The 12,003-nt window shown below is 36.0% G+C and overlaps 2 protein-coding genes across 3 annotated transcripts; one reads left to right on the forward strand and one right to left on the reverse strand.

Moving 5' to 3' along the window:
• The first annotated feature begins 393 nt into the window (after positions 1 to 393).
• On the forward strand, positions 394 to 3,372 carry LOC124302308 (sorting nexin-30-like). Its single transcript, XM_046758323.1, has 7 exons — positions 394 to 723; positions 1,000 to 1,155; positions 1,531 to 1,641; positions 1,727 to 1,891; positions 1,974 to 2,169; positions 2,289 to 2,563; positions 2,646 to 3,372. Exons 1-7 carry the CDS (start codon positions 568 to 570, stop codon positions 3,000 to 3,002), a joined length of 1,416 nt encoding a protein of 471 aa, XP_046614279.1. The 5' UTR covers positions 394 to 567; the 3' UTR covers positions 3,003 to 3,372.
• Positions 3,373 to 3,520: 148 nt separating this feature from the next.
• Positions 3,521 to 10,405, reverse strand: LOC124302307 (uncharacterized). 2 transcript variants are annotated; one of them, XM_046758321.1, is made up of 11 exons: positions 9,703 to 10,405; positions 8,676 to 8,794; positions 7,979 to 8,224; positions 7,743 to 7,873; positions 6,063 to 7,454; positions 5,651 to 5,860; positions 5,429 to 5,538; positions 5,044 to 5,258; positions 4,671 to 4,897; positions 4,332 to 4,410; positions 3,521 to 4,223 (listed from the first exon to the last, which is right to left on the reverse strand). In XM_046758321.1, exons 1-11 carry the CDS (start codon positions 9,868 to 9,870, stop codon positions 4,169 to 4,171), a joined length of 2,952 nt encoding a protein of 983 aa, XP_046614277.1. In that variant the 5' UTR covers positions 9,871 to 10,405; the 3' UTR covers positions 3,521 to 4,168. The 2 variants fall into 2 exon arrangements, with proteins under 2 accessions (XP_046614277.1, XP_046614278.1); XM_046758322.1 differs by having other exon boundaries at positions 7,743 to 7,858; positions 9,703 to 10,387.
• Between the last annotated feature and the right edge of the window lie 1,598 nt (positions 10,406 to 12,003).

Below are 12,003 nucleotides of genomic sequence, written 5' to 3' on the forward strand. Positions count from 1 at the left end.
GATTTGGGAATTTGTCGCAATACAATGAACAGCGGATCGATTTTTGGGATGATAACGAATCGCTGTGACGATACGGCGTCCTTCGTTTGGCGTGACAATGAACCTCGAAGTTCCATACCTATTATTACCTTCACTTTGCCAATTCATTATTATTTAATTAGACTATTTGCAAGATTTAATTATTAGACATGTATCCCAGAGCTACGGTATCTACGAGACGATTATTATTTACTACTTTATTGATTCGCCGTCATGCTCGGATGCAAGAAAAATACGCTTTATGATCGAGAAAAACAAATGCTACCTAAAACAATCGGTACCCGCCAACAATTTGAAACTATTTCTCCGTTGCGGCACTGCTCGACATCCGGTCACATCTTTTTCCGGTTTAAACATAAGATTATAAGATAACAGACATAACACATACCGGTAGATCTCATACGTCACTTGTCACGATTGTCACTCGATTCCACACAGTTCACTATACTACGTTTACTGCAGGTTGATGTTTGTAACTGTGTGGCGTACTTTGGCGTAGTGTTTCATACTTGTCAATCAAAAATCAAAATGATGACATCTTCGGAAACAGACATTGATGCGCTCGATGAAAAAACTATGGAAGATTCGGCCGTTCTTCAAGTCAGTTCGATGGCTGCAGGAGGTTTGGTGAAACAAGAAAGTCGCGACACAGACAATTACAGTACTTCGATCGAAGGATCTGTGGTTAGTATAACCTACAATATTAACTTATGATCATATGATGCTTATGATTCGTAGAAACTATTAGGCAATTAAAACGTCAACATTGCAAAACAATAATATTCATGCAGTTGAATGATCTCTTCTCGGGTACAAGAATATTTTAAAGAAATGATGAAAATTGGCAAAAGGCGTAGCGAATATTCGGCCGCTAACTAGTAGCCCAGAAAGATATATCCAACTAATTCTTAATGCAACATATGACCATAGCGTAATCAAACTTAATTATTTTTCATTCAGGTAGCATCTCCATCCATCGATAGTTTTTCAACTTTACCAGAACAAGAAATATCAGATTTCCCCATTGACTCTCGGGATCTACAGGTGAAAGTAGATAATCCTCAAAAGCATCTTGAAACCTTGGAGACATTCATCACATTCCGCGTTACAACAAGGGTATGCAGAATATATTGATTACAATATATGGACAAATTACCATTTATAGTGAACAGAGTTTAGATCGCTTTGTTGAGACAAGTATCGGCACGGTATGTAGACACATGTATTTACAGTTGGGAAATGTGATAATTAGAGAGCTTACCTCATTGCATTTAGCACTATAAACGTTTTTACATTAGGGTCACTTTCATCTTGTTTATGAGACATGTAAAACAATGTTCCAAAACTTTTTGAGCGATAAATTTGATTTTAGAATACACACTATGTGTTATTTTACGTATTTGTTAATATTAAATTTCATTAAAAAAAAAGTATAGTACTAATCTAAACATTTACTAGATTTTCAAACATGCATGGCAATTGAATTTTCAGACGTCACGTCCTGAATTTGAAGAAACTGAGTATGTCGTGCGCCGTCGTTACAATGATTTCATTTGGTTACGTCAGAAACTTGTCGACACCTACCCAACACACATTATACCTGTAAGTGCTCATTTATAACACTACATACTCATAACGTATATATTAATTAAGCATACGTATTCTAAATGATAGTTCACACTTGTAGCCAATGCCGGGTAAACACACGCTGTTGGCACAGCTAGATCGTTACTCAAAGGAATTTATAATGGCTCGAATGAAACTTTTACACGGATTTCTAAACCGTGTAGTGAACCATCCAATTCTAAGCTCTGAAAAAAGTTTATACATTTTTCTGACTGCTAAACCAGCTGTACGTATTGTCAAAAAAATAATTTCAAAGATACTAAACAACTTTACCTATGAAAATTACTGATGTTTATACTCTTCAACAGGAATTCTCTATCCATCGAAAATCCCGCAGTAATGTTCTCGTAAAAATGACCGATTCCCTGCAAAATATGGCTAATATGTACACAATGAAACAGCGGCATCTTGAATTTGAACAGGTGCGAGATTATTGCGTGGCATTGGCTGATAAACTATCAACTATAGACAAAATTAGCCACCGAATTCAGAAAGAAAGACAAGGTAGAGTTCAATTTTTACACATTTAAATCTCAGAAGATACATATTCTGTTTAGAAGCATGTAGAATTAGATAAATTATATCATCTGGCTACTAATTTTTCGCTTTTTACTGTTGAACAGAATATCTGTTGGAGTTACATCAGTTACATCCAATATTTACCCTATGGGCGACATCTGAACCAGAGCTAAATCCAATTTTAACTGCAATTGCTAAAGCAATTGAAAATAATGCAGTTGCTCATCAGGTTGTGCTTGACTCATTCCCAAGCGATATGCGAGAATACTTGGCCTACATAGATGCTGTACGGGATACTTTAGTTCGGCGTGATTCAATGCAAATTGAGTACGAAATGACTGTAGATGATTTGGCTAAAAAACGCCAAGAAAAAGATCAGGTGAGCAATTTCAACTTTTTATAAGAATATTGTCATACAACAAATATAATTTGATTTATACAATTTGATAATATTTGTGTAGTTGACAGGTGTTGGAGCTAGTTCCAGTAATTCACCTGGTTGGGGTGGTTCATTATGGAAAGGTGAATCTCGAGATGAAAAGCTAGAAAAAATTGGACAGTCCATTCCTAGGCTTGGAAAAAAAGTGGAACTCCTGCAAGACCGTGTAGAATGTGCTAATGAAAATTTACGTAGTGATCTGGAACGTTGGAATAAAGAAAAGCGTTCGGATTTGAAAACTATGCTCATATCAATGGCGGATCAACAGATTTTGCATTATCAACATTGCATGAATGCCTGGGAAGAGGTGCTGTCAGGTTTAAAACTTGATAACGGAACAGAAATTAATTTGGGCCCTTCTATTAAGGTTCCTGCTTAAATTTCAAATAGCATTTTAGTCTTACTTTAAATGCAAGAAAAAAAAACCGCACTGTTGTATAATTACCATTAATTATAAACTTTAAGATCGAATAATAAAATATTTAAATACCCACGTGTTATCAATGGCCGAAGAATATAACAATACTAAAATGAATATCTTTCTCGACAATAAAAGTGAAATATATGTAATATAAGCTGTCATCGTGTAAAAAAAATTAAAATATTACAATCATAATCCTTTCGTACATCCGTGGATAACATCAGTTTCTGATTGTATAGCTGGCTGTTCAATATCTGCTGACATTTTGAATTTGCTCATCATGTTTTGATCCCAATGAAATATTAAAAGTTATTGTCTTAGTATTATACTTATTGTATTTATTTTTCTCCCAAGCATTTACTAGCCACTAGTATTTGAAACTACCGGCTGTGATGAAGGCAAATTTTTGCAAACTTTATCATGTAAATATATGTATTTATGTAACAGAGTTTGGTTTACACGCCTTTTTGCCTGTGTTCCGTACTCAAAGTACTCGTTTTACCGATAGTATGAAAAAAGAGCATCGGAGTATGCAAAAATACACTTTTACGTCCTAGCACTTAACAGAGCTCTTTTATGTACGCCGCTATGCAGGAAAAACTTGTAAACCACACTTTTGTTACATAAAGTGTCGACTGCACCATGGAGGCAAAATACATGCACACGCTTGCCTGTCACTCATATTGTAAATTTATGCTCGGTGTTAAGAGACCTATTGTGCCGCCTTGGATATACCATCTACTATTTGTCAAAAAATCACTTAATTAGATATGATAAAATGAATTTGCCTATTGTTAGTTACGCATGAAAATCATGTAAAATCTCTATGTCTAATATTTCTTATATTAGAATGGAATACATATTTTGTTAAGCGGATACATTAAATTTTAGTGTGATATTAATCAAATATCTACGAATTCTGTCATGAAATTGTTTGGATAGATATCCCGTGACAATTTATACCTAAAATTATGCAAACTCGAACAATTATCATTGTCGACTATTCAACTTGTTTAGTAGAATCAATGTCTTAAAATCTAAATAAAATTAATCATCACTTAATACAAGGATATTTAATAGCTTAATTTTAACCTACCTTCATGTGTAATGCAAGACTCTCTTGACTATGTGCTCAAACTTGTGTGCCGAGGCAATAAGTTCCTGAGAATGATGATACATCTAGTAATTCAACAAATAAAAGGAAGAGAATTAATGATAACAGCAGTTACATTATTCAATAATTTATATTCCGTAAGATGTCTGTTCTGGGCATAAATACGTTATTACATCGTTGGAGAGTCAGGTAAGGGTGTAATAAATAATTCTACAAGGTTGTCGAAATCATGAAGCCTCGTAATGGATTCCCCTGAAAATTAAATAATACTTCAATAAGTTACTATTAGTATCAAACCAAACAAGTAATAGAAATTTGGAAAAATATTCTATTCAGTCTGCGGCTATTATCTATGAACAAATCGTAAATATATCATACATTATGTTGATGCATGTACGTACAAGAGTAATAAATTAAAATTATTATGTATAACTTCCGTTATTAAATAACAGCAGTCACAATGATGCTCATTACAAACGTAGAGTAGTTTCTAAATATTCACAGATACATACCTGCAAACGCCATTACATTCTGAAGAAATCGAACAGTGTGAGCATACGGTTGTTGCATCTTTTCACGCATTTGTGAAGCCATCAACTTTGTCGGGTTCCAGATGTAGCGTTTGTGCAGTTTTGACTTTGTCTCTATCAATGGAAGGACGTTCGTGATTCGATATTGATTCGAATCAATATTCCATGTAAATTTACAGCCAACTTCATATTGCTTTCTTTCTTGGTAGCTGTGAAAGAAATTAGAGCAGGTTATTAATTTAATACGTATACTATACAATACATTTTTTGATGGATACAGGTGACATTTTTCTTTGAATTCAGTTTCAAATAATATGAATACAAAAGATGCTTTAATACTGTGAAAAAAACTTACCACTGAGACTGACTACTAAGCTCGCTAGCTTCGATTTTCATTATAAGAAGACAAATCACGTCTCCACTCAATGCACAAACATCAATAATTTCAATGTCATAATCGCTACAGTGCCAGTACCTTTTACCAAATCTCGTACAGAGCCAATCTGCTATGTGATGAGAGAACGTTTCAATATCAAAACTCAACTGATTTACCAATACATGTGGTACCGGCTGAAAGCAATGATGTTCCAAATTTTATTTAAATTTATGGGCAGTAAGAAATAGAGGATCTTAATTATAGTAAACATGAATACTTTTACTCAGTATATTCAATTATTAAATGAGTAATAAGCAAGACTTATGTAGAAACTAGACAAAAAAATCAGTATTCTAATATTCACCATCTTTTCAGCTTTACTATTGTTTATCATCTGCATTTGAGTATATCCAGATCCATGTACATTCATTGGAAGTACACACTGATAGCTTACGTACCCTCCAGTTTCATCGTCTGTTAAAATCAAGCAATATTTCTATATTCCATCAGATTGCTTCAAGTAGAACGGGTGAAATGACGAAAAACTTTTTAAGATATTGGATATCATTGTTGAGACTTAACGCACCTTCTACATCTGTGATAACAGAGACCATTTCATCATCAAGTTCTATGTAGCTGCGTTTGAAGTGTGCCGTACATTTTACAGTTGGATACTGAAATGTGACTTTAGGAACCAACGGCGATACATTTGCACATATCTTATTTGTCTTGTCTCGATGGGCAGCAGAGTACGACAGTTGATTTTGATTTAATGGTCGCAGAACGTATTTTTCAGCTGAAATTTATGGAATAGAAAATATAAATTACATACAATAAAGACCTTTGTTCTTAATAGTATTAATGAATTTAGTAAATCTGAATATTTTTTTAAACTGTGTTTGACGAATCTTTGTACTCCTTTCGATTCTCTCAACGTATGATATAGAAAATATAAATTGCATCCATTTCGCCAAAGAAGAAATACAAAATTAATTTACCTGTCTCAATACTCTGGAAATCAGATAGTGAAGTAATATCCTGAATGGAATTAAATTCACTAACATCGCTGTGATCAGAATCAATTCTACGCCGCCTGGTATTTGGTAATACAGGAGAGGTCACAGGTGATGTCAGTTGGTGTATGGAGCATGTGCGATGCTTTGATTGGTCCCTAAGATGTTTGAAAGGAACAATATTTTCTGCATCTTCAGCCTCGTCACAGAACTCATACTTTTTGTCAGCCAGACGACGCTTTCTAAATGAGCTCAATTTTTCACATGTTTCATGTGCTTCGTCTGTAAATTCATAAGCTTTTTCAGCTTCCAGAGTAAGTTTATGCGTCGGTCGTGGTCTAGGTGGTGTGGGAGGTAGAATTGGTGGTGGGGATTGCAGATTTGTCCTTTTTCGGGGGCTTAAATGGCGGAACCATCGTGTCGTCGGAGAAGACATTAAACGTGACGAACACGATGATGTTGGGCTTATAGAAAGCGTGTGAAGAGGAGAGTTCAACGAAGTTATACTGACGCTTGAGCTATCCTGAGAGACGCTAGGCTGCGGAGAGCTGGGGCGTTGAGTACGAGGCAGTTTATGACTAGAATCCGAATTGCGTGTCCTTAGAATATCCGACGGTGGATTGAGCATCGCGGACGACCAGGTCAAATGTCGATGATCGGAGGGAAGTCGCTGAGGTGGCGACATTGGAGAGCATGAAGGATGTTTAACCAGAGTAATCAAATCACTTCCAATATTCAACTCTTGAGACATATCCTCGCAAAAATCCTGTAATATTTTGTCTCTAACAGATATTGCCAACTCTGATCTGGAGGTAGAACTGTTACTTTCACACTTGCACTCGTTTCCATTTAAGCACTCGCATCCTTTTCCACTTATATTAACACTAGGCCTGATGATATCACAGATACAGTCACTTTGATTACTGCTTGAGGTATTGACACGTATTTCACTACAGTATTGTTCTTCATATCTATTTATATCGTCTGTGAAAGGAGAACCTATTGTGGATTCACATTTTGAAAATTGGTCAACAGTTATATTATCTAACATACCAATTTTCTCTTCGGAACTATCCGAACACTCAGTTTTAGATTCATCTAATTCTTCAACGTCACTAGCGTCTAATGGAACCGTATCCACGACTACTGAGTCATTTCTTTCACTGTTCTTCTGAAATTTAGATTTAGCAGTATACAAATCTACTCTGAGCACATGTAAAAAGTTTCCCGTATTAACAACAACGTGATTCCAGTATTTCAAACACACTGCAGCTCGAAATCTTGGATATGGCGAAATGACCTCGTAAGTTGTGTGAACTGTAAGGCCATGCAACAAACAACTGCATCGCATGCATCCGTCCCAGTTACTGCCCAAATCTGTGTACAAAATAAAAATCGTTGTTATTCAAATATTTACCAGTGAACTTGTAAATTGTTATAAAGGTGTTGATTTCTTGATATAAATATTGCAATATTCGAATAATATAATGAAAATGAAGAGAAATGGGAATAGAAACACAGAAAGTGTAGATTTACAGAAAACTAAAAGTTTCTTGACTGGAACATTCATGTTTTAATTTTATATCATTACCATTATCAATAGTAAGTAAGTGATTGAACAGTATTATAGTAAATCAAATTGAAAAGTAATTAGAGAGTGATTACCTTCTTCTTCATAAGATGCCGCTACTTTTAAACAATCCTTGCAATTTTGAAGGGAAGGTACCGTCGTTATAGTAAGATAAGCTCTATCTGTTGGCTGCAGGCGCATTGAATCAATGCTGAGAAGAAAGTAACTGGTAAGTGACAGAAGCGTGAAGTCTTTTGTATTTTCAGGACAAAAAGGAAGCGGCAACTAAATTTGAGCCAGCAATTTCTGTGACCAATATTATTTCACTCACCATACACCATGTACAACCAGCTTATTCCTTTCTGTAGGCCATTGGGATATTACGATATTAAGGTCCCTGTGTATAGTATAGTTCCCAAAAAGTGTTACTTCAGCTACTTTTCTAGCAAAATGATTCGGGATGAACGACCACCAGTGTAGCAAATACTTATATGACGAACCATATCCAACAACTTCAATATTGTATGTATATGTCAATATGAATTGCCCACACTGCGTCAGTCCCATAACGATATGCCTTGACCATGAAAGAAAGGCATGTTCGATTAGTAATTTAATTGATTTCAGGTTACCACACTGGTGAAAATGGTTTATCGGACCGTTGTTAATGAATTATAGCTCGCATCATCTACAGTAGAAAATACCTAATCATTTTGAATGTGTTGAAATAAATCAGCAGTGGTATTGGAACAAATTGCAAAGAGATTTGTTTACTTTAAATCCGACTGGTTACCTGCATTGATTTATCACTTTTTAAGTAGTTCCAATACTAGCACATAGAGTACTTTATTTTGACTAATACAGTAACAATTGATAGCGTGCTCAGTATACAATACGCTATTGGAAAAAATCTTAATTCAGTATAACAAACTGACGTTCTCCAGTTGACGGATGACTCAATGCAAAATTAATATCACCCACCTAACGGTCATGTGTATCTATTACGATTATAAATTTGAATGACTCACCCGGCAGCTAGGGCTGATTTTGGAAAAACATGTGTCAATGACAAATGTCTCCATGACGGTATGGACATAAATAATTTTTCCTCAGAGGCATAACTGTGGGCAGACAAACATCCCCTAATCTGTAAGAGAAAATGAAATTGTATGACGAAAATCCCATGATCAAGAATGTGCAGTAGGACGTAACAGGGTTTCCTTCAGACCTCACTTAATGAAATACATTCAAAATACACAAGTTCACATTCGTATAATAAACGATAATTGAACTCCTTGATTAACTCATCTTTGACTAGTTTCAATCTTATTTGAATGAGAGTTTTTCTTAAATAAGAATGTGTATAGTAAAACAATATTCAACTATCTTCAACCACGTTTATATAAATAATCAATACTTCATTCAATAAGTCAAAATTTTTGAAAAGTTCGTTGTTGTCGATAAATGATCATCTAAATTGATCTATGACGTATGAGGAATATTTCAATTACATTATTTGCTGTTCGAAAATTTTATCCTTATCATCTAACATGTTCGCCAAGCATGGATTACTGACAAATAATTTCGGAATGTAAATAAATTAAACAAACTCAACCACAGTTAGCAGTTGCCTGCTAAAAATCTCTCACCAAACAAGTACAAGATTTTTTAAGGATTTGAGATGAGAATTTGTGACAATAAACCATGTTTACATCTTTCGGATATTTCTTTGACCCTCAAAACAGCATTTAAAGTATGCCGAGTGTTACTTGTCAATTTATTGTTAGACTTAAGTTCTTCGAGACTTGATACAGGTATAAATGAAGGGTAATTAGGGGAAGGAGTACTTATTAGTCATAGATGTTGTGGGTGTTTATTAGAGCTGTTAATAATAGATGAAACAGTAGTATCGATCAGGGATCCGGTCGTAAAATAGCAGTCGTATCTAAACGATGTAAGATAAAAACGATGGAAGGAAGGATAAATATGAAGTGTTGACAGACCGGATAAGCTGTCATTTGACAGTAAGGCTTCGTTTAACGTTTAACCTCTTACCTCTCGATTGAACAGTTTCTGCAATATATTCTTCTTGCTTCGTCGATGAAGCGAGCAAGGCTTTTGGCCAACAACGGCGCATTCCAACCACGAGTTTTCAGACGAGATATCGGAAAAACATTCGTTGCAATAGTCTGAGGTAGTGTGAGAGGACGATGTATCCGCCATTTTTAAATAACCTTTTCTAAATTATAGCGAAAATGAACCATGAAGCATCTCGCGGCGTCGTCCCGTGCACCCAGCATACCGGAGCAAACTAAAAATCCGAAACCGAACCTCAAGTCGGCTGATGGTAGCGCGCCATGTGTGCATTTCTTCAAGTTCAAGTAACGATGCTGCCATGCCGGGTCCATTTACATTTGTCGTTGACTGGAGATGAGATAGCGATGATAGCGTACAATGCGCGACAGTGTACACCGTATTTTATGAATGCATCAGGGAATAATATTTGTTTACGAAGACGCGTCCTACGACGTTGCGACGCCAGTGTCAAACAATTAGCGTGCGTGGAGTATAAGAACGTAAAAAATACCGTGAATCTGACGTAAGCTGGCGTAAAACCTGCGCATCAATTGATCTATTACGAAACATGAATACGATCGTTATTTACATCGAATCATCGAAATACAACTGGAAAGTGAGCAAAACGAGTCTGAAAATTTTGGCTATGTTGTTTGAAAAAATAAAACATTTGTCAAAGCATGTATTCATGTACTTGGTCAATAAATAAACTTCTTGCTTTTGTTTGTAACCCTGCCACACGTGAATGCTTTAAATATACTTCAATTTTATGAACATCGGTAAGTAATTCCATGCTTGACATCATCGACAGAGAATTTATGCTCCGTCGGTCCATAGAGAACCCCTTTTACATCGTTAATATAGGTCTGCATTACCGACACCAATGATATCCGCCACGATTCTACCTATTCAAATTTTCCTATTTCATTTATCGCGGAAAGGAACCGTATAAAGGGTACTAATGTCTCAGCGTAACCAATGTTTAGCTACCAGCGCAAAATTTTATAAAATCATTGTTCAACACCTCAGAATCACGTGCGGTGTGTACAAACAAAAACACGTAGTTCATATTTTCTGTTATTTATAAAAATTATTCCGTTTCATACGAGAAGAATAAAGATTCGCCGACAGTATCATTACGAAAGAACGGTGATTCTAAAGAATAGGTTTGAAACAAATAACAAAATAATTGGAATGACCTATAAACTTACGAGCTGTGCAAGAGTAGCTCTACACTGCAATTATACATACCTATAATATAACTATATTTTTAGCGTGACAATTGCAGATGTATATTGCACCCTGTGAAGGGTGCAGAGATGCCTTGCGTCATAGTTCGTAATGAGAAGATGTATCATGTACACTGTACATACGTCAAAAGCAGCTCGTATTCATTGATCCGAATTGACGTCGGAGGTTCGTTATTGAGCTAGGCAGTTGTGAACGCCACCTAATTGCGCCGTAGTATTCCGTAGTACTACGCCGGTGTAGAGAAGTGCAGCGACGCGGGGTAGCTTACTACTATTTAATGCGTGTACGTGGTAGTCGGGAGCGGTATAGCAGACAGGTAGCCACGGCCGGAGGGTAGGGGATGATGAAAAAAGCTGTGAATGCGCGAGGACATTCATTCAAATCCCACCCAATCACGTATCAAGTAATGCCGGGATTAAAGAGCGCCCTTCGGGTGCACCCACACCCTCCTCCTACACAGCGAACACAATTGCCGCATCACGTATTACGTATAATATACCTATATAATATAAGCTTAAGGATGCACGACCGTCTAGGCGTGAAAAAATGAACAAACAAAAAGAAACGAAATTACAATAATCGATTATCGTAAACGAGGAGAAGTTCTTTCGCCTATCACGTATAATGTATAGGTAGATATAATTAGGGTAGTAAGTATGTACATACATACAATCTATCGACCGTCATTTGTTCGATACAGAGAATCCCTGTTATGTCTAATTTACGGCTATCTCTTGATATTTATAAGCGGCAATCGGTATTGATTTGCGACGTTATTGCCAAAACGAACGACACGTCGATATACGTGTGTTATATAGAACAGTGCCTTATGTGCCGTCGTATATACATACATATGTACGCATACATGTAAGTTTGCACGTATCAGAGATATATCTAATTTATCTCTTTGCTTCCGGTAATCCAGAGGTCAGATAAATTTTCCGTCCACCGCGGCGATCAATTTTTACTATTCTCAATCAACGAGGCTCTTGCGTCGATATTTCAAAAACTATCCGTGACCGGAAGCAA

Source organism: Neodiprion virginianus, chromosome 4 (assembly GCF_021901495.1).
Source record: "Neodiprion virginianus isolate iyNeoVirg1 chromosome 4, iyNeoVirg1.1, whole genome shotgun sequence".
Lineage (NCBI taxonomy): Eukaryota > Metazoa > Arthropoda > Insecta > Hymenoptera > Diprionidae > Neodiprion > Neodiprion virginianus.

What these genes read in the sequence shown, in the direction of transcription:
- LOC124302308 (XM_046758323.1), top strand. Translation starts at nt 568, where the DNA reads ATGATGACATCTTCGGAAACAGACATTGATGCGCTCGATGAAAAAACT. An exon ending in CTTCGATCGAAGGATCTGTG is followed by an intron (nt 724 to 999) that starts GTTAGTATAACC and finishes TTTTTCATTCAG; the next exon opens with GTAGCATCTCCATCCATCGA. An exon ending in AATTCAGAAAGAAAGACAAG is followed by an intron (nt 2,170 to 2,288) that starts GTAGAGTTCAAT and finishes ACTGTTGAACAG; the next exon opens with AATATCTGTTGGAGTTACAT.
- LOC124302307 (XM_046758321.1), bottom strand. Translation starts at nt 9,870, where the DNA reads ATGGCGGATACATCGTCCTCTCACACTACCTCAGACTATTGCAACGAA. An exon ending in AAATCAGCCCTAGCTGCCGG is followed by an intron (nt 8,225 to 8,675) that starts GTGAGTCATTCA and finishes TTCATGGTCAAG; the next exon opens with GCATATCGTTATGGGACTGA. An exon ending in GAATGTAATGGCGTTTGCAG is followed by an intron (nt 4,411 to 4,670) that starts GTATGTATCTGT and finishes TTTAATTTTCAG; the next exon opens with GGGAATCCATTACGAGGCTT.